At 41.6% G+C, this 19630-nt stretch overlaps 1 protein-coding gene across 12 annotated transcripts in view; it reads right to left on the bottom strand.

Annotated features, from left to right (window-relative positions):
• Window positions 1-19630, bottom strand: part of FAM13C (family with sequence similarity 13 member C) — a 134152-nt gene that overhangs the window by 17415 nt on the left and 97107 nt on the right. For all 12 annotated transcript variants that reach the window (XR_012326639.1, XR_012326640.1, XM_073793577.1 and 9 more), the window contains 4 exons: window positions 8575-8785; window positions 7085-7223; window positions 2123-2204; window positions 498-709 (listed from right to left, as the gene is read on the bottom strand). Coding sequence is in view for 10 of the 12 variants with exons in the window: in XM_073793577.1 (XP_073649678.1) it covers window positions 498-709; window positions 2123-2204; window positions 7085-7223; window positions 8575-8785 (644 nt within the window). In the remaining 2 variants the exon portion in view is untranslated. The remainder of the gene's footprint in view (window positions 1-497; window positions 710-2122; window positions 2205-7084; window positions 7224-8574; window positions 8786-19630) is intronic.

The following is a 19630-nucleotide window of genomic DNA, read 5'->3' as shown; positions in this document are numbered from 1 at the left end:
ATTGACAACTCTATCTGGGTATCTCACAAAGATTTCAAAACCAAGATGTCTAAGCTGAAGTCTTTAGACATCTCACCTAACATTCCTCAAGAAACCCTACGTCTCTATTCTTATCATATAAAATACTAAACCACTTTCCTTACTATTTATACCTCATCCCCGCTTTATTATTTCTTAATAAAACATACAGTAAAATGAGATTGTAATCCTAGTCTTGGGTTCATTTGCTAACTTATCGGGGGAAGTTGGGGAGAAAGGAATATGAAATGCCCTAGTGTCTTTACCATGCGTCTCCCACCAGCATGCGACACTGCAACCTCCAGAATGGCAATGCCCTAGGTCATAGCTAATAACCCACTAGGAACTCATCTGAAAGTTCAGAGCCAGTCTCCTAAAGATATTTATGTGGTACCAAAGTGCTCTTACAAATTGGTCAAAATCACGATCTCAGTGGCACCATGTGGAGTGGTGGGGCCCTGTGAAGGTTGGCGAGGTACCTTAGAAACCTCCTGAGAAGGAAGCTGCTCTCTCTTCTCCTTCACGCATGTCAACACAGCATCTGGAGTCTCCTCTCCAGAGGAGCCTGGCTCAGGGCCCACAGCTTCCGGCTTCCCATTCTCTCGGGGGACTGCGGGCTGCTCGCAGGATGGATTTCTCGGTGGGCCTTTGGGAGCACTCCCTTGTTCTTCTGACAGCTTCAGCTTTAGTTCTAAGAGAGATGCCATGAGTTACCAGGAGCAGGGAGGACTCATTGGCCCTAATAAGAGCAGAGAGCCTTTCAGGAATTCCTTCCCTGATGCCAAGTGAGTGGAAATGAACAGTGCCGATGATGGTTCCCCAGATGTGAAAACAGAGGGCTCTTGAGGCTGGGATCTCATGGAGGTGGAGCATCACCTGTGGGAGTAACTCAGTGGTCTAGATTCCCGAGGAGGATTCCTGGAGGAAGACCAGTGGTACCTGGCCCCAAAGTTTTCACCTGTTATCTATCATGACGCCTGAGATTCTATACTCAAAGATTCATTTACTTGGGTTTTGAAAGTTGTGCAGCCATTAAGAGCCCCTGCAGAAATGCAAGTACTTCTGGAAGGCATTACACAGTGCAGACGTCTGAGGATACACAGGAGGGGTGGGGAAGGGGACATGGGAATGCCAGCCCCAACTTGACAGATTTCACAATTTTGTCTAATGCCAGTATTTAAAATCCAGAAATCACCATTATTGCAATGTGACTTTATATAAACCTACGTAATTAAAAATAAAAAGGCCACCTGGGACTTATCAAGAAATTAGATTTCAGAATATGCTAGGGGACTGCTCGTTTGAATGAGGCCATTTATATTGATTTCTCAATTACATACATAGCTCATCTTCTCTGTTTGATGTTTGTTTTTTAGTTAGGCTCTGGCGTGGTGTTTAAACACCGCATATATTATAAACCTGCTACATCACTACACTTCAATACCACTGAATTAATATTCCTTTCAGTTCTTTATCACCATCCTTCTAGAAATCTGGAAAAACTCCCATGTCTCTAAGTATTGAAATAAAAAGTGTAGAGAGAGGAAGAAAATAAATTTTTATTGGTAAATAACCATCATCCCTTAAGATAGATTTTAGAGTTAATTAATACTCACACCACCATCTCCAGAGAGACAGAGAAAGAAGAACATTGGATTAGGAAGAAGGAGAACCAAGTTCTACTCCTAGGTCACCACCTCCCAGCTACGTCACCTTCCCCTCTCTTGACATAGATGTCCTCATCTGTGCAATGGGGTGTGTGGCATAAATGATTGCTCAGGCCTCTTCTGTTTCTAACAGACAAGAAGCCAATAATAACCCAGGGAAATGAATACTCCACATGTTGAAATGTTCCTGGCACTGAGGTGAATCGTTCCACCTGGGAGTCTGGAGTTCCTCAGTCTCTTCACAAAGAGATGTATTAAATGGGATCAAACAATGAAGGGGACCCAGGACGCTTTATTTCAAGATGGGGCCTCTGATCTAGGCAGGAGACAAGCTTAAAGAGGGCACAGGTGGAAGAGAATCAAGAGCTCCTTGGAGCACATTATCACGATTTTATCTGCTTCCTTCCTGAGAAAGGAGACCCTTGGCTGGCATTTACCTTTGAGCTGTTTACGACCTTTAGCCAAATCATTCATCCATTTCAGGACTTCAGGATTAGATGTCTTGTCACCATGTGAAGGCTGCAAGGGAGGGAAAAATGGGGATGGAAGGAGGTAAAGGGAGGGAGGGAGCGAAGAAAGAGAGAAAAGGAAAAATAAAATTTTAAACAGCTAAGGCACACGAAGGTAGTTCAGCAACATATAAAGCTGGGAGAGAGATTCAGGCGTGATACCTCCAGTTGATGGAGTTGCCTCTGAAAAACAGTGAACATTCTTGACCTCCTCCACTCTTTCATCCTTGCCATGGACACTGTTTCTAAACACACCTGGTCACCTAGCATTTTTTACATAGTCCTAAATATGTCAGTGCCCCCTACAGTCTAACCCTCAATCACCTTGTGGGCTACCCATACCCAACACCCCATTGCCAGGTCATTCTTTGTATCGATGTAGATGGCTCTACTGATACAAACCAGCGCTTCCTCCCTTGCCTCTGCTCATGACTTATGACCAAAACCTGCCTGGGGAACACTGATAAACTGGAAGCTTTAGCTCCTATCAGTCATATCCTCCAAGCTGAAGAAAGGAGACCCCAGGATCTCTAAAACCTGACAACAGTCTGAGAAGTCAGTATGTAAGGGGGATACCCAGATTTCACTGCTCTCCCTGTTTACAGACTCAGTATTCTACTGGGCTAGCATTAAAGTAGAAATTAACTATATGAGTATGGACTTGGGCAAATTATTTGGCCTCTCCATGCCTCAGTTTCATCTACCAAATGATTATAATACCATCTCCCTCATACGGTTGCTGTGAGGGATGAATTAGTGAATATACGTAAAACACTGAAAAGAGTTCCAGGCACATGCTAAACACTATAGAGGTGTTAGCTAGAATTAAAAATATTGTTATTGTTATTATTACTGGCAGAGGTGATAGCAGTAGTAGTAGTAGTGGTTAACTACCAGACCTTCAAAGGAATGGTGAATAAGTCTTCACTAACAAACATACACGTAGGGGTATGTACGTCCTACCTAGTAGCTAATCGCACTTCGATGTGGCAATAAGAATATAGTTTTACTTTTAGAAGGATATGACTCCGTTCATACAAATCATTCACCTTAATTTCTGGATTTCTTTTCAGAGCCTAAAAGTAAATTTTCTACAGAAAGAGAAACTGGGAGAGAAGAACAGCCAAACATACCTAGCCTCCAGCCCCACAGGTCAGTAGGAAACTTTCTTAAACAAGTTGAGGCCACCCTGGTAACTTAAATGGAGGCTCAAGAAGATTAGTGGTTACTTTGAATTGGGGCTATACAAAGAGCTATATAAGCACGCTCAAGAAGACATCACAAACACTGTAATAGTGGCCAGAAACGTGTACAATGTTAGTGACAAGTCTAGTGGCTCTGCCATGTTTAAGAATCCATTAAATCCGTATAACATCAGCAAGATGTTGGTGAGAGAGAGACACAGGGAGAGGAGTGTGCTCCTCTCAAGTTCGAAGGAAAAAACAGTGCTTGTGTAAGAGGATCATCAAATGTACATGGGATTAGATGTTTTAATTGGGAAACACAAGACATGGTTCTGTCACTTCTATAGTGATATAAAAACCATACAGTTTAAAATCAAGATGGAAAATAACACTGCGGGGAAATGACAGTGATTTTTCCCCTAGGGGAGCCCAGAAGGGAGACTCTGGTTTCCAGTAGGGAAGCCCTGGTTTCAGGACCATGGACAGTGACACAGAGGCCACTCCTCCAAACTGCTGTGCCTGGTCCTACCCGTGGTCTGCTAGAATGATGCACTGGACTGCTTCCCTGATATAACGTTTAGTGCTTTGGCTTTGGGTAACAGTCTGGTTATATGAACAGTCAATGTTTTACATGTGATTTCTCGAAATCCTCACAGAATTCTTCACTCTGATCTGAAAACACATCTTGTTCTCTGGAACACATCTTTTTCACTGGATATGTTCCACACAGTTAATGCAATCTTCTGAAACACTGTTAAAAACAAAAATGAAAACCTAAGACCCTAAGCCAAGGACCATCAGAGAAGCTTTCACTACTGCAAACAGGACTTAACAGAAATTGAAGGCTGAATTTTCTGACAAAATGTTTTAAAGCCTGAGATCATTTTCTGAAATGAATTTTGTATTTCCCTGCTCTTGGGCGAGCTTTCAAAAGAGGTTAAATCAAGCTCACAAGGACGGCAGCTCTCCGATCATATGGAAGGTTTTTATATACGAGCTGTGGATCTTCAAGCCTTCTAACATCTGAACTATTTCAGTTTAATAGGCCCCAAGGACCATACACCCCAAAATTACACAGTGTAGATTTCGTTCAGTGTAATTAAAATGGAGCTCATGAGTCACATAACTGAGGGTACGACTGGACCAGATCTGTGGTCTGCCAAAGATGATTCAAAAGACACTTTAGAAAGATTTATGGATCAGGAATGAAAGAACCTATGTTGCTGTCTTGGCTACATCAATTCTTTGCTGTATGAACCTGGAAAGGTTACTTCCCTTCTCTGGGCCTCAGTTTCTTCAATGGTCAAATAAGAGAAGACTAACTGATCCCTTCTAATTCTAAGATTCTGTAATTCTACTGAAAGTGAACATCTGGCTGAAACAGCCTTTTCTAAGTCCATGAGTCTAACAATAGTTAAATGTAAAATCAACTGTAGGGAATAAGCACAGTTCTGGATATGAAGTGAAATGGTTGCATTCAATAGAGAAGGAAAGGTGTATATTATACCAGGGCATCAGACTAGCATGGAGGCCCAGCAGCTCGGATTCAAAAATTAGCAGCGGGTGCTATTAACCCCGTCGTCGGGTTGCCGGGAAGGAAAGCCATACACACAGCAACCAATTAAAGCCCATTAACATGTCAAACCTCTAACCACAGCCTGGCACCCAGACAGGAAGGGTGAGGGGAAGCCCTGTTTCCTGAGACGTGGAAGGTTCTGATTACTTCAAAGACTTTCATACACACAGAAGCAGTGACCATGAAGCGTTCTTCCTTTACTGCTCCCAAATTCATCCATCTGCATGTTTAAGTGTGCGGGCACGTGTCTACTCTGGCCCTAAAGCTTCTCCAGACAAAGGCAGGAGGTGCCAGGAGAAATTCTTTTCTAAGATACTCAGCTGCTGGGTGGCTGTTACAGTTGAGAAAAGTAATCCAGGGTCTGCAGCTGCAGGTAGAAAAATCCAATGGAAAATTAATGTCTATAATTTTCCTTTATTTTTTGACAAGGCAGAGGTTGCCATGGGATAGCCTATTCAAATATCACTCAAACAGACTAAAAAGTTAATAATATCTAAGACCACTTACTTCCTTTGTGCCAAAACTGTAAAAAGCATTATATATGCACTCCCTCCTTTAATACTCACAAACTTAAGAAGTCACTACTAATATTAACTCCACTTTACAGATGGACAAACTGAGACTCAGAAAGATAAAGTAACAAGTCCAAAGTCACAGAGTTCCTAAGTGGCTGTGCGGATTCAAATCCAGACCAGTCTGATTCAAGAACTGCCAGATAAGAAATATTAATAGGCCCTGGGGACGGAGCCCCTGTTTCTCTACAGATTCCAATACGAGGGCATCACAGATCCAATAAAACTCCAGCAGCAAGTAAGGAAAATCAACTTCTCTCAGGCTATCTGGAGCTTTCAACTTGCAGTGGACACTTAATGAATTTTACTTGTACTTCTCCATTGCAAAAACTACTCATCTTTAACCACCCCAAGCCTGAGCTGATAGAACACAACCACCTTAAGAAGGTTGTAAGTCTTTGCTGGGCCTCCGTCTCCTTATCTGTAAAATGAAGGCCTGTACTCACAATGTGGAGAGCACCCTCCTACTCTATAAAAGACAGTAAGTAGTTGTGACTGCCTGACCTCAAGGAAGAGAAGAATCTTCCACACCTTAAGGTTGTCTTGAAAGCCAATCTGATTTTTCTTCCATTTTTAGCAAAGCTAAAACTCCCTCCATAAAACCCCTCTTTTAGTGAATTTGAAGTCACTGTGGGCAACACAGGACAGGAAGAACAGGAGAGTGGAATATTACCTACTCTCACCTCCCTCCCCAGAACTTACCCACACTACAGGGACCAGCATGCAGATTGCCTCTGGACCAAGACCTTACTGAGCCTTTAAATATTTTAAGATGTTTGAGACATTCCCTGGTCTCATTTATTTTAATAACAAGCTGCTCTGGACCCTCTGCCAAAGACCTAGTATCTTTGTGCAATTCTACATGGATATGATTCTTCTCTATGCCACGGTCACCATTAGAGACAATAAATAAAACTAGCATTGGCCATCAGGACACTTACCTCTGACTCTATTGTTTCTTAAGTAAGAAAAGGAAAGGTTCATGATTGTAACACTGCAGTACCAGCAAGAAGGCTGCTGTCTCTCTGACAGGAAAGGATGGGATCAGGGTTTGTTCTTAAGAGTGGCCTGAATAGATGTCACGTGATAGGTCCTCACCCATCAACCAGAAAGTACTTTATTGTCAAAGACAACTCTCCCTCATTCTGTTCCACAATGAGAGATTCTGTCTTTTGAGTCCTTAATAGGTTCTTATCAAATACAAATGAGAAAAGGCTAAAGAAAAAATAAGACCATAATTCAAAAGCTTTCCAAATTTTAGTCCTAGGAACACTAATGATAGGAAGGTTCCTCAGAAAAAAAAAAAGAGAGATCAATAATCAAATCAGTTTAGAAATTAGAGTTGTAATTTGCTACTAGAAATTATCTTAGTAGAGATCAGCTAACAGCATGTGAGAACAAGACAGACCCAGGATGGAAACTTAATTTATGATAGGTCCTGGGTTGGCCAATGGAAACTGAGCTGTCCCTTGGCACAGAAATGTACTCAAAAAGGAAGGACAGAAAAGCCCATGCATTTCTGACACAATCCACTCATTTCAAACCACAGGGTCCTTACCCGGTATTTCTTTTCTTGTTCAAATTTTTCTTCAAATTTCCGAATTTTCCGCTTCAGGCTCTGGATGTGCTTGGTGAGCTGGGTAATGGTCTGTGGCTCTTTGCCATCACCACAGCTGCACCGAGAAGAACTTCGGGGCCTGCAATGATTCCAGAGAGGGAAAGAATCATCAAAAACAGTACTATATATAAAAGAGGTAACTAATAAGGACTTACTGTATAGCACAGGGAACTCTACTCAATACTCTGTAATGGCCTATATGAGAAAAAGAATGTGAAAAAGAGTGGATATATGTAAAATTGATTCACTTTGCTGTACAGCACATACTAATACAACATTATAAATCAACTATACTCCAATAAAAAAAAATTTTAATGATATAAATTTTTAAAAAATGGTCTTCCAGTGAACACTGCTGCTGGTCTACAAACCAAGCTTCCTAGATTATCAGAGAAGTCCGGAGGCCAGCTCATTATTTGATGAGTCTACTATGGTAGCATCTGCTCATTACTGGAGATCCCTGATCACAGAACTCCGTTATGGGCAAATGTCATCAGGGACTTTAGTCTACAAACGTCAGAATATTAGTCTAGGAGATGTATTTCCTAAAGCTTGGAGGATACCAATTTCAGACTAATGAGAGAGCCCTATTGTACCGTTATCCTCAATTAGTTGCATGAGCCCCACCTAAAAACAATTTCAAGGAAGATTTAGAAGAGTAGTTAACTCTACCTTCTATGACAGAGCCTTTGTGAATCTAATCAAAGGAATGGACCCCCTCTCCAGAAAACGTGTCCACCTTCTCACCTGACACAATTTACAATAGTAATAATGCACGAAATTCCTCAAGTCCACCAGCAGACAGTCCATGAACCCTGGTCTAGATAAACTCATGAGTAACAGCAGGAGTTATTAAGGAGAAACTAGGAATTCCCTGCACGTATTTTTGGTCGAGGGAGACTCATTTTAGCTAGGCATCAGAACTACTTACGCAACTTAAAAAAAAAGAACACATAGTTTCACATTTTTTTTGTCTAGGGGAGCTACTGGAAGCTACCACTTTTCTAGAATCTAAGAAGAAATTGAGATGTACAACTCACAAGCATTGCTACAATCTATCCATCGAGGCCACTGCTGGACATGGAAAGAATACTTATGAGCTCATCGAAAATTCCTGGTACTCGCATGTACACACACTTAGGATTCTGGTCATTTCACCAAAAATGTTCAGACATGGGAGCCGTAGGGCAGCCTGTGTCTCGAGACCATCTCCTCCTGATTCAGGAAGGCCTGAAACAGCATTCTTAACTAGAAAGTACTCTGATTTTTTGCCATTTATTGTTCAGGGCTTGCAGCTGCTTTTGGTAGGCATGTTTGCTCTATTTTAGACACACACTTCACTGAATTTATAAGAGTATTGGGTTGTACTGTAAATAGTATTTTAAAAAACTGCATGAAATGAAGACAAGAACAAAACAAGGTTTTCTTACATCATAAACTGCTGAGTGCTGGGTGGAGAAGGGGCTGATTCAGGGTCTAAGTTGAATCTCTGGCTTTGGCTAAAGATGGAGCATCGTGGTGACAGAAGCGGGTTGTCGCCATCCGTGATGTGACAGAGCAGCCTGCTAGTCTCAACAGACTGGAGGTCTTCTGGTGCGCTGTCCGCTTCACTCTGCACATCTTTGTGCACTGGCACAGGGTCTGAGGAAACATGATAAAGCATCGAGACTTAGAAGTGACAGAGGGCTTGAGCCTGCCATGTTCTTAAACAAAGATTATAAACATTCATTATAATGTCTTGCCTCTTTGTCATTTCTTCCTTCTGGGGATATGAAAGCCTTTCAATATTCTGTCATGTTCGTTCTCACGGAATCTGGACAGAAAATATTACAAAGCCAACACACACCAAAAGATGGAAACAGAGATTGTTTCGGTCTGAGTTACAGAAGTCAGCATGGTCCAAAACTACAAAAATCCTCTCTTTATTTCATATTATTTGCATATGTCAGAGAGTATATAACAACATGTTAGAGTGAAAAAAAGAAAACAATTACATGGAACTGGAGAAAAAGATGATAGATTATGAGGGAGAATAGTTATATCAGAACTGCCAGTGAAGGAAGGGAGAGGAGGGTGTAGGGAGGAAAAGAGAAGAGAAAACAAAGGAGGAAGAGAGGGGTGAGGAGTCCCCAGATAGAAAATTACTCAGCACTCATTAAAAATGATGGAGAACTCAACATCAATATGGAATGATGCTCTGAATATACTAAATGAAAACCACACATTTCAACGCAGAACAGTAATGATTCCATTTGCTATAAGCAGCATACATTTATGTCTACAAATAAATGCACTAAAAGATCAAAGAAGCTACACAGCAACTACAAAGCATGGTAGGATTAGGAAAGATTCTATCTCTTCTCCAAAATTTTATGTAGCATTTTATTTGGGACAAAAACAAAAACCAACAACAAAACCTGCTCTAAACCCTCTCCCCAGCCTGGCAGCTGTCTGCCTGAATTCTCACTGTGATCATTCCCCTTTTATATGAGCTCACTGGCTCCCCAACCAGGTCAGTCCAGAAAGTGGGCACCCCTGTGCTACAGAGGTGAGGGCAGGGGAATGAGAAACTTCGGGGCGCTGACTGACGGTGGCCAGAGTGACAGTCCCTCCATCCTGGCGTGCTGTACAGAGCTACTCAAGGAACAGCCAAAACCGTCTCAATTTTGCCCAGCAAACAAGTGAGGACGACCCAAGGCTTTCTCTTATTCTGACTACCCTAAAGAAAGAGGAAAACACACAGATTTTCTGGGTGAAGAAATGAATCTGAAAATACTGACAATCCACTTTTCCAAAATAACATTTATCACAATTTGGTACTGGATGAATCTTAATCAGGTTTAGAATGGCTCGAGCTGTCTAGAGCTTGAAATGCAATTTCCTTTGCGTAACATCAAAGTTCTGATTAGGTCCTTGTGTGTTTTCAGTTGGCTTCTCCCCTTTTGCGCTGTAGACTGGGAGGGTGGACAGTGCCTCCCATCAGGCCTTTGAAGCCGATCGACACACCTCTGTCAGCAGCTGAGGCTGGTCAGAAGCGGATGGGGTGAAGACTGGGGAAAGCTGGAGCCAGATGAATGCCAAAGCCCAGGCCCACAGGCAAGTGTGCTGGTGTGCCCGACACAGCTCGCCACAGGCAACACCCTGGCTAAGAATAATTTAGCCAGAAAACGCTGCCATGTGGCGGGAGCCCTAAGAAGAAACACGAATGATAGTTCCTAACCAGTAAATGACAGCATATACTAACAATGACCTTCAACACCCACCAGGAAGTGTCTGAGTCCCTCACCAAACCCTTTTCTTAAACCATTAGACTCTAAGAAGAAATGTACTTTATTCATGTCACCCTTTTCTGGGCAGCATCTTTTGGTAATAATGATGGGAAAGAAAAAGATCTTTAACAAGCACCTGGGACCAGCACATTTTTGTTGAAATTGTAAAGACTGGAGTCCTTCTCTTCAGCTCATCTGTGGTGCCAGGGTCAAAATTAAATCCTTTTAATTTTCCTTTTAATTTTAACTTTAACTTAATCCTTTTAATTTTCTCTTGGTGCTGTCTTATGATGACAAAATGCGGGCACTTGGGTTCCTAGCCATATGACTAATGTGGATGTAAGAGCTTAGCTTCGGAAACCCACAGAGACCTAAGATATGACTTCACAGAATCACAGGCCACTATGAACGCCATTGCAATAGTAACTGCAAACCTCCATTTACACGGCATCTGCTTTTTGTGGGCACTCAAAACACCAGTGCTGCCTAACATCCTGACCTTTCTTCCCCCCAATTCACCACGAAAGGAAGCAGCGAGCCCGAAAGATCCCAAAGTGACCAGCTGAAAAGTGACAGTCAACCTAAGTGTCCATCAACAGATGAATGGATAAAGAAGATGTGGCACATATATACAATGGAATATTACTCAGCCATAAAAAGAAACGAAATTGCGTTATTTGTAGTGAGGTGGATGGACCTAGAGTCTGTCATACAGAGTGAAGTAAGTCAGAAAGAGAAAAACAAATACCGTATGCTAACACATAGATATGGAATCTAAAAAAAAAAAGAAAAATGGTTATGAAAAACCAAGGGGCAGGACAGGAATAAAGATGCAGACACAGAGAATGGACTTGAGGACATGGGGAGGGGGAAGGGTAAGCTGGGACGAAGTGAGAGAGTGGCATTGACATATATACACTACCAAATGTAAAACAGATACCAAGTGGGAAGCAGCCGCATAGCACAGGGAGATCAGCTCAGTACTTTGTGACCACCTAGAGGGGTGGGATAGGGAGGGTGCGAGGGAGATGCAAGAGGGAGGGGATATGGGGATATATGTATATGTATAGCTGATTCACTTTGTTATAAAGCAGAAACTAACACACCATTGTAAAGCAATTATACTCCAATAAGAGTGTTAGGGCTTCCCTGGTGGCGCAGTGGTTGGGAGTCCGCCTGCCGATGCAGCGGACACGGGTTCGTGCCCCGGTCCGGGAAGATCCCACATGCCACGGAGCGGCTAGGCCTGTGAGCCATGGCCGCTGAGCCTGTGCATTTGGAGCCTGTGCTCTGCAACGGGAGAGCCCACAACAATGAGAGGGCTGCGTACCGCAAAAAAAAAAAAAAAAAAAAAAAAAAGTTAAAAAAAACCTGGTAATCTGGTAATGCCTGAGCTCTTTGTCTAAACTAACCATTTGAGTCGTGAAGTGGCTTAATTAAATCAGTGGGTGCATGCCTATGTGTGCGCATTTGTGTAGACAGGATTATTGAGATCTTTGCTCAGAAGAGACCAGGGTAGATTCAGAGCCAACCAGCGTTGCTGCCATCCTGGGAACAGAGCCCAGGCCACCACTTACAGACCCTGCTCCCCAACAGGGAGAAGCTTATGGCAATATTAAACTCGGGTGGCTTCTGATGGGACCCTGGGAGCACACTGCTTTTTCTTCCAAAGAAAGGCGCAACTTGCCAGAGCCCATGCTGTGATGCACTATGCTTTAGAGGGAGGGCCTGGGAGCCAGGGCTCGGGGTGCTCATACTTTCTTGTGGGGCTCCAGCAAGTTCACTGACCTCTCTCTGTGTCCTTGTTTGGACCACCTGACAGGGCTGTGACAGGAAAGTCAAAGGAGATCTGCTGTACAACCTCATGCCTTTAGTTAGCAGTATTGTATTATACACGTAAAAAGTTGTTAGGAATGTACATCTCATGTTAAGTGTTCTTACCACAATAAAAAAAATTGTTTTCTTTTATCCTTCTTTGTATTTTCTACAATTTCTGTAATGAATGTCTTAATTGTATAGGAAGAAAAAACCAATAAAAGTTAATATAAAAATTTGGGGAAAAAAAATGCATTCCTCGGAAGAGAAGTGAGAACCCCACGGGCAGAACAAGAGAGAACAAATATTGTGAATTTGAATCTCAGGTCCACCACCTGTTAAGAGGCACTTGAGCAAAAATGGGCCTTTTTAAACCCCAGTTTCTTCATCTGTAAAATGGGGAGAATAAGACTAAGGGAGGCCTCTCCCTGCCTCTCAAGACTAAGGGAGGATGAAATAGGAAAACTGTATCCCCTACAAATTTTTGCCATATCCACATAAACCTATTTTTAATATATATGTGTATATGTATGTTATGTGTGTATATATGTGTTTATGTGTATATATATATAATCTTAATTTCTTTGTTTTAAGTTCTTTTTTATTGAAGTATAGCTGATTTACAATGTTGTGTTAGTTTTAGGTGTACAGCAGTGATTCAGTTATTCTTTTTCAGATTCTTTTCCCATACAGGTTATTACAAAATATTGAGTATAGTCCCCCGTGCTATACAATAGGTCCTTGTTGTTTATCTATTTTATATATAGTAGTGTGTATATGTTACTCCCAAATTCCTAATTTATCTCTCCCCCCTTATAATATATATAAGATTATATATTAAATACAATCTTAATTTCAAACTACAGTTTTCCCAAATGTCAGCTTCATCTTAGGCAATAATGGCCAAGAAGTCATAAATTTGATGTGCTAGCTACATTTCTTCAACTAATACACATTAAAATAAATTCCTATTAAAACAACGTTCACCCATGCATCCTCTGTATAGTTGGCGAAACACCGAGATAAGGCGCAGAAACTGCTAAATCGGTAACCATGAGAACCATCATTTTAACAATTATTAATATCAACATAAGGAAGTTGAATATTATCTTCTCTTACTGACCACCAACTCCACTAGGAGTCCTTACGGGGTTAATGTGGGAAATGAGAACCAATACACTCTCAACATATTGTACCTCCTACCAGTTATTTATAAATAAGAATAATAATCATATCTAATACTTATGCAGTGAGTCACTATGTCCTCAAGCTTGTAATAAGAGTTTTTGCCAAGTATTTAATCTTCATAATAACCACAGGAGGCTGGGAGTAATGTGATCTGCGTTTTAATTTCAGGAGGGAAGGTGGTATGACTACGTGAGCTCCAGTCAGGGAGGGTTTGACCAATGCCCGTGGTAGAAGACTCCACATCTCCGACCTTGGAGGCCCAGAGAGTATTTCTAGCAGGCCACTCACTGAGCAATAGGGACCACAGCTTAGAGAAGTCATTATCATCAGGTGTGAAGGCCAGAGCCCACTTCTGATCTGGGTGCAACCCCAGGCAGGAACAGATGCTGTATTACAGCTGTTAAATGAATCAGTCAGATTTTAAAAAACATTTTTCTTATGTGAATTTTTAAGTGATTCAAATGTAAATCAACTATACGTCAATAAAAAATTTAATTAAAAAGTAAATTAATAAATGAAGTGATTTAAAGTTTAAATAAATCTCTATCGGCAACCATTTGAGATGGACTGCTGAGATGAGTCACAAATTAGCCACAGGCTTGTGGGTTTGTTAATTTGCACTTTTGGGTTTACCCATCATGGTGGACCCATAGGCAGCATTCAGATACATTCCAAAATGCCAAACATCATGCCTTTGACGGTATTAAAAACTAAATGAGTCAGAAACATGTACATGATTTTAATGAGGCTCAAGCATCAGAGCCCTCGGCCAGCCTCACACAAACAGGGCCACCAAGATAAAACCGAAAAACAACTCAGAAACAGCTGATGGACACACAATGGATTTAGTTGTAGGTGTGTTGAATTTAAGTTGAATTTAACCTAAGGCACTAATAGTTCACAAGAGAGAGAATACAGGTAGCCTGACGTCATCCCAGTAACTAAGCCTGGGGAAACAGATGGGCCTGCTTGCTCAGAGACCACCGAGAGGAAAGCAGTATCTCTGAGGTTAGGATGGGTGGGTAGGAATGAGAGCAGATGAAGACGGATTTCTGGTAGATGAGGCCGACCGAGCCACCGAGTGGGACAAGACTGGCACTCCAAGCAGGCTTCTATGTGCCAGCTTCTGTGGAGGACCACCAAAACATCAGTGAGCTAGAGGGGTGAGGAATTTGTCACCGTGCAAACAGGGGTTGGCTCCATGGCAAGCGTCCTGCAGATCCCAAGAGGCAGTCTGACATCATGAACAAAAAGCATGGGCTATAGTTTCAGAAACACCTGGATTCACGTCCCAATTTTGTCAGATGTGTGACCTGGGACCCATTATTCAATCTTTTTCAATCTCAGTTCTCCCATCTGTTTCAGTGAAAATGACATCAGTATAAATAAATTGCTGGAAGGATTTTAAAAAGATAAGGAATCTCAAGGGCTTCATATAGCGCCTGGGGACAGGGCATAATAATAACTCATCAATCAATGACAGCTGTTGTCGTTTATATTTATGGTGGTATCTTTGACCTAGTTAGGGAATTAAAGAGGGGAGCCGAAGGGGGAAATGAGTTCAGTTCTGGATGCACTGAGTTAAGAGGCACTTTTGGTCATCCAGGTGGAGGTGCCCAATAGCCCCTATATACGTGTAGGCATGCAGCTCAAGAGACATAATCTAACTGGACCCGACCTCATCATACACTGCCCTGTTTAAACGCCCCTTCCGGAGTAGGGGCTGAGACGGTGAGCGCCATTTTTGTTTTGAAGGAGCCAATGTACTGATTTCAATTAAAATGAACAACCGGTAGATTAGAGCACTGGGTTAGCTGGGCAATGAGAAATTCCAAAATCCTTCCCGAAAACCAGAAAGCTACATGGATCAAGCAGCCTCAGTTCAGATCTAAACTTATTCCTTGCCTCTGCATTTTTGACTACAATCTTCTATTTAAATTTCCATCAGTAAATAGAGATCCAGGCTTTAGGTTTTTGAGTAGTTCTTAAGACAAACTTAATACTATCATTCCTGTTCCCTAGAGAATTATGGAAAGACAATTTTGGAATGTTGTTTTCTTGAGTCACTGCTATTATTTCTAACATATGCAATGCTTTTTGCCAAGTAAACATAATATTTAAATCACAGAAATACATAAATACATAAATCTTCAGGGTACACTGTCACTGATTATTTTAGAAGTCCAATAATAACATCTATGCACTCTGATAAAGAGACTTTTGCAGTTCTTTTTAAGTATTTTCACTGTCTCAATGGTAGAAATAAGGAATAAATGACCTCCAGTTTAAAAAAGGTAGTATCAACGAAGGCCCAAGCAAAGGAAGATCACAGTTTCATTTTGGGAGGTGTAAACGATTTGAACTCACCCAAATTTTCAGTATTATAGTGATATTCAATAAATTTAAGTGTCTAGATGAAATTTAATAACTATCTTAAATATGCTTTCATTTCACATGGAAACTGGCTTAGCAAAGTACAGTGCCAAGGAGGGTATAGAGGCCTCTAGATTGAATAGAGACAGAGGAAGACAACGCGGCAAGGTAGTGGGTGAGAAAGACGAGGAGCCGGAAAGCTGTGGGGGAAGAAGAAAAACACAGACACCACGATGGTGAGGGTGGGTGAGAAGGCAGGGTGACAAAGGCTGAGCTCGTTCTCAGGAAACAGGCGGCGGAAGCAAACCTCTAGCCCGAGGCAGACTGAGGTCTTTGCACGTTAGTGACTTCTACCAGAACTCAGAACCGTGCTGTGGGCTACAGTAGTGTGAGCCACACTGAGGACAGGGTCAGGTCGCCAGATCTCTGTTGTATGGGGAAAGTGAAGAAGTCTATTCTTTGCACTGTTCTGGAGAAGCACATATGAGGCAGGGATCATTCATAGTTTTGGAAGCAGTTTCTACACAGCACCAAACCAAATGCACCACTTGGGGAGAAAAGAAGAAATGATCTTCTAGACAAATCTACTGAGCGACTACATGAATGTCTGCACTTTCCTCTGATTATTCAAGACTTAACTTCTCTGCCTATATGCACACTGTCGAAGAACCACTGAGAAATAACCAAGGGAAATAAATGGCCGATGGTGTCTCATCTCTGAAAACATCTTTTCCCCTCCCTGTGTCACAAAAGTGGAGCCGAGTGCTCAGCTAGGCTGTGAGGGTGGGGAAGGGGAAGAAAGAGCAAATATCACCCATGATAGTGCCCAAGATTCAGAAGCACCCTGCCGGTACAGAGAGAAGGCTGGGTGCCGGGATGTGATCATTTCTCAGCCCAAACAACTTTCCGTGTCTTCTAGTTGATTCCTGTGCAACTGATCACCTCAGCGGGAAAGCTGAGAAAAATCTGCTAGGAAGGTAACAAGGACCATTTTCAAAAGAGGCTTTTCATTTACGAGCAGACGTGCTTTGAAAAGCAAAAGGGAACTTACATACAAAGCAAACAGCAAGACTACGGAAAGAAATTCCAACCTTTGCTGCAGGCCGTATCTTCACAGGCTCGTTCAACGTCAGTAAGGAAAAATTAATCAGAAAAAGTTGGACCCGCAGTTCCACATAGAGACGTGGAAAAGTGTAATTCTAGGTTCCTGGAAGAGTCAGAAGAGGTTGTCCACTTTGGGTCTGGGGGCTGTTCAGAGCAGTATCAGACACTGAGCATCTAGGCAAACTGTCTGATCACTTCTAGACCCTCCTTCATAAGCATGAAAGAATAACCAGAAAGAAAGGTATTTAAATGACTGTAATATACGAGAAATTATGTGCGCATATGAGAACTCTCTGTACTGTATGCTTGATTTTCTATAAACCTAAAACCTCTTAAAAATAAAATCTATTAATTAAAAAACTAACATGTCTATAAGCCCACTGGTTAAAAGCCTGGGCTATGGAGTCAGAGCCCTGGGCTTGGTCCAAGATGCCACTTACTAACAGCTATTAGGTCCTTGGCCAGATGAGCCTCTTCACGCTCACAATCCTTTGTAAAATGTGTGGTGAAGACAAATAGGACAATACAGACACCACGGTCCTCGGCCTGTCTTAACAACTGAACTAAAAAAAATTTTTTTAATAATCACCTGGTGGTTTAGGCCACAGGATTGAATTGTTCCTTCCTTATAAGGCAGTTATAGAAATGGCATCAGAGAATTATACTGTCATCTATGAATTTTGAAATCATTTTTTAAAATGCTCTCTTTGGAAAACAAGGGGTTAATGTGAAACTCCCTCTTTCAAAAACTATGAAGATGGCGATACAAGCATCAGAGAAAAATTATTAACAGTAAAGATCTTTTCCAACCAAGTTATGTCATAGGTTTAGCACAGGATAGATTTTATGGTAACAAATGTAGTTTCACCTTTAATAAGAGGTAGTTACTCCACCATCAGCATTGTAGATTATCACTGTTATAAATACCTTTTGCTTAAGAGAACTAGTGTAATGTCAATCAAATGCAGGACTCTAGAGAGGACCTAGGGAATAAACAGTACTAAATGTCATCTCCACACCTTGAAAGTCATTAGAAATTATGATAGAATAGACATTTAAAGACAAATGCAAGCGTTATCAACTGGAGGAAAGGCATGTAAGCTCTGAATGCCCAGCTTTTAAAATAATGATGGCTGACATTTCCTGAGCATTTACCACAGGTGATGTGTTAAGACCTTGATAGGTATTATGCTATGTCATCCTCACAACAACCCTAAAAAGTAGATACTATCCTTTTTCCCTTTTTAAAGAAAAGGAAACTGTGGCAGAGGGGTCAAATAACCTGTACAAGATCACCCAATGAGCGCATCAGGTTCTACAAAGAGCTATGTCTCCGAACAAAGCAGAGCCAATGAATATAATTTATTTGGGCTTTCAAGAAGTCAATGGCATGGTGTTCGTACCAAGAGTTATTTAAAAACAAAACCAAATGACGACTGGGCTAAATGTTTTGTAATGGATAAAAAATTCACTTAATAATATGCCCCAAAGAAAGAGCTGAATTAGTATCCTGATGACAGATGTGTCAGTACTAATCCTTGCAGACGGATCCTGGCTTAACCTTATTTCACATTTCAGAAATAACCCTGAAGTGGAAATAGAGTCCCAAGTCTAAGTTTGTGGATGACGTTAGTATTTTTCGAAGAGTAAAATGCAAAGCAACCACAGAAGAGGCTCACAAACCATGAGGCGGCTCCACGGCGGCAGGTGCCCTTCACTGTGGGCCAGCAGGCTCTTCCGCTGGACAACACTAAGCCTTCTACACTTAACACACAAGAAGCACTGGACTATTAGTTTTATGGGAAATGGGATTTTGGGAGCTCTTATAGACTATATTGATATGACAAAAAGGTCTAGAAGACAGTGTACATTTCTAGGAAGAGTATGGAAAGCAATCCAACAAGCATAATTACTTTGTAACTAGTTTATGAAACACTCCCGCTGCCCATATTTTTTAGGTATTAATTCATCTTTTATTGAGATCACTGTAGTTTCACATGTAGTTGTGAGAAACAATAGATCGCTTGTACGCTTTGCCCAGTTTCCCCCAATAGTATCATTTTGCAAAAGTATAGGACCTGTGCCCATATTTACAAACAAAATTCTACTACTCGACTCCATCTGGAAAACACTATGCAGGTCAGGGAAATACACATCAAGAAAGGCACAGGGGCCTAGAGATGGTTAAGATCAGAGGAGCTGAAATGACTATAGGAACAGAGGGGCTGCAATAGGTTAACCAACTACAAATCTAGATGCCTCCAGTCTAACAAAACAAAGTCAGGGATGGATTTTTAAAATGACTTTAAAACCTATTAGTTATACAGAGGGCACATAGGCTGTCTTTGGGCTTAATTTCAGATTCTAGAATATGAGAATCATGTGGACTTCACATTTAGACAGGATGGCAAATGATATTGTGTGAAAAACTTAGACCACAGAGTCTGATTGAGGAAATTCCCCCAACTCCTCCCCTTTCCTCCCAACCCCCCAGCACTCAGTACTGTGGGACCGCCCACAAGTTACATTAACTCCCTCAGTTCATTTCCTCATCTTTCATCTGGGGATAATAATGGCACCTTCCTCCTAGGGTGGTTATGGCCATAAAGTAAGAAAATTCATGCAACAATGCCTGGTGCAAATGAAGAGGTTACTGTTAGCTAAGGTTGATATTATTCATTTAAAGACCTTTAAAGCACAGTTTCTAAACTTTGGCACTCTTGACATTTTGCACCAG

The sequence above is a fragment of the Tursiops truncatus genome, chromosome 16, assembly GCF_011762595.2.
Source record: "Tursiops truncatus isolate mTurTru1 chromosome 16, mTurTru1.mat.Y, whole genome shotgun sequence".
Classification (NCBI taxonomy): Eukaryota; Metazoa; Chordata; class Mammalia; order Artiodactyla; family Delphinidae; genus Tursiops; species Tursiops truncatus.
The sequence above is the reverse complement of the archived record's forward strand: the minus strand, read 5'-3'. Positions and strand labels throughout refer to the sequence as shown.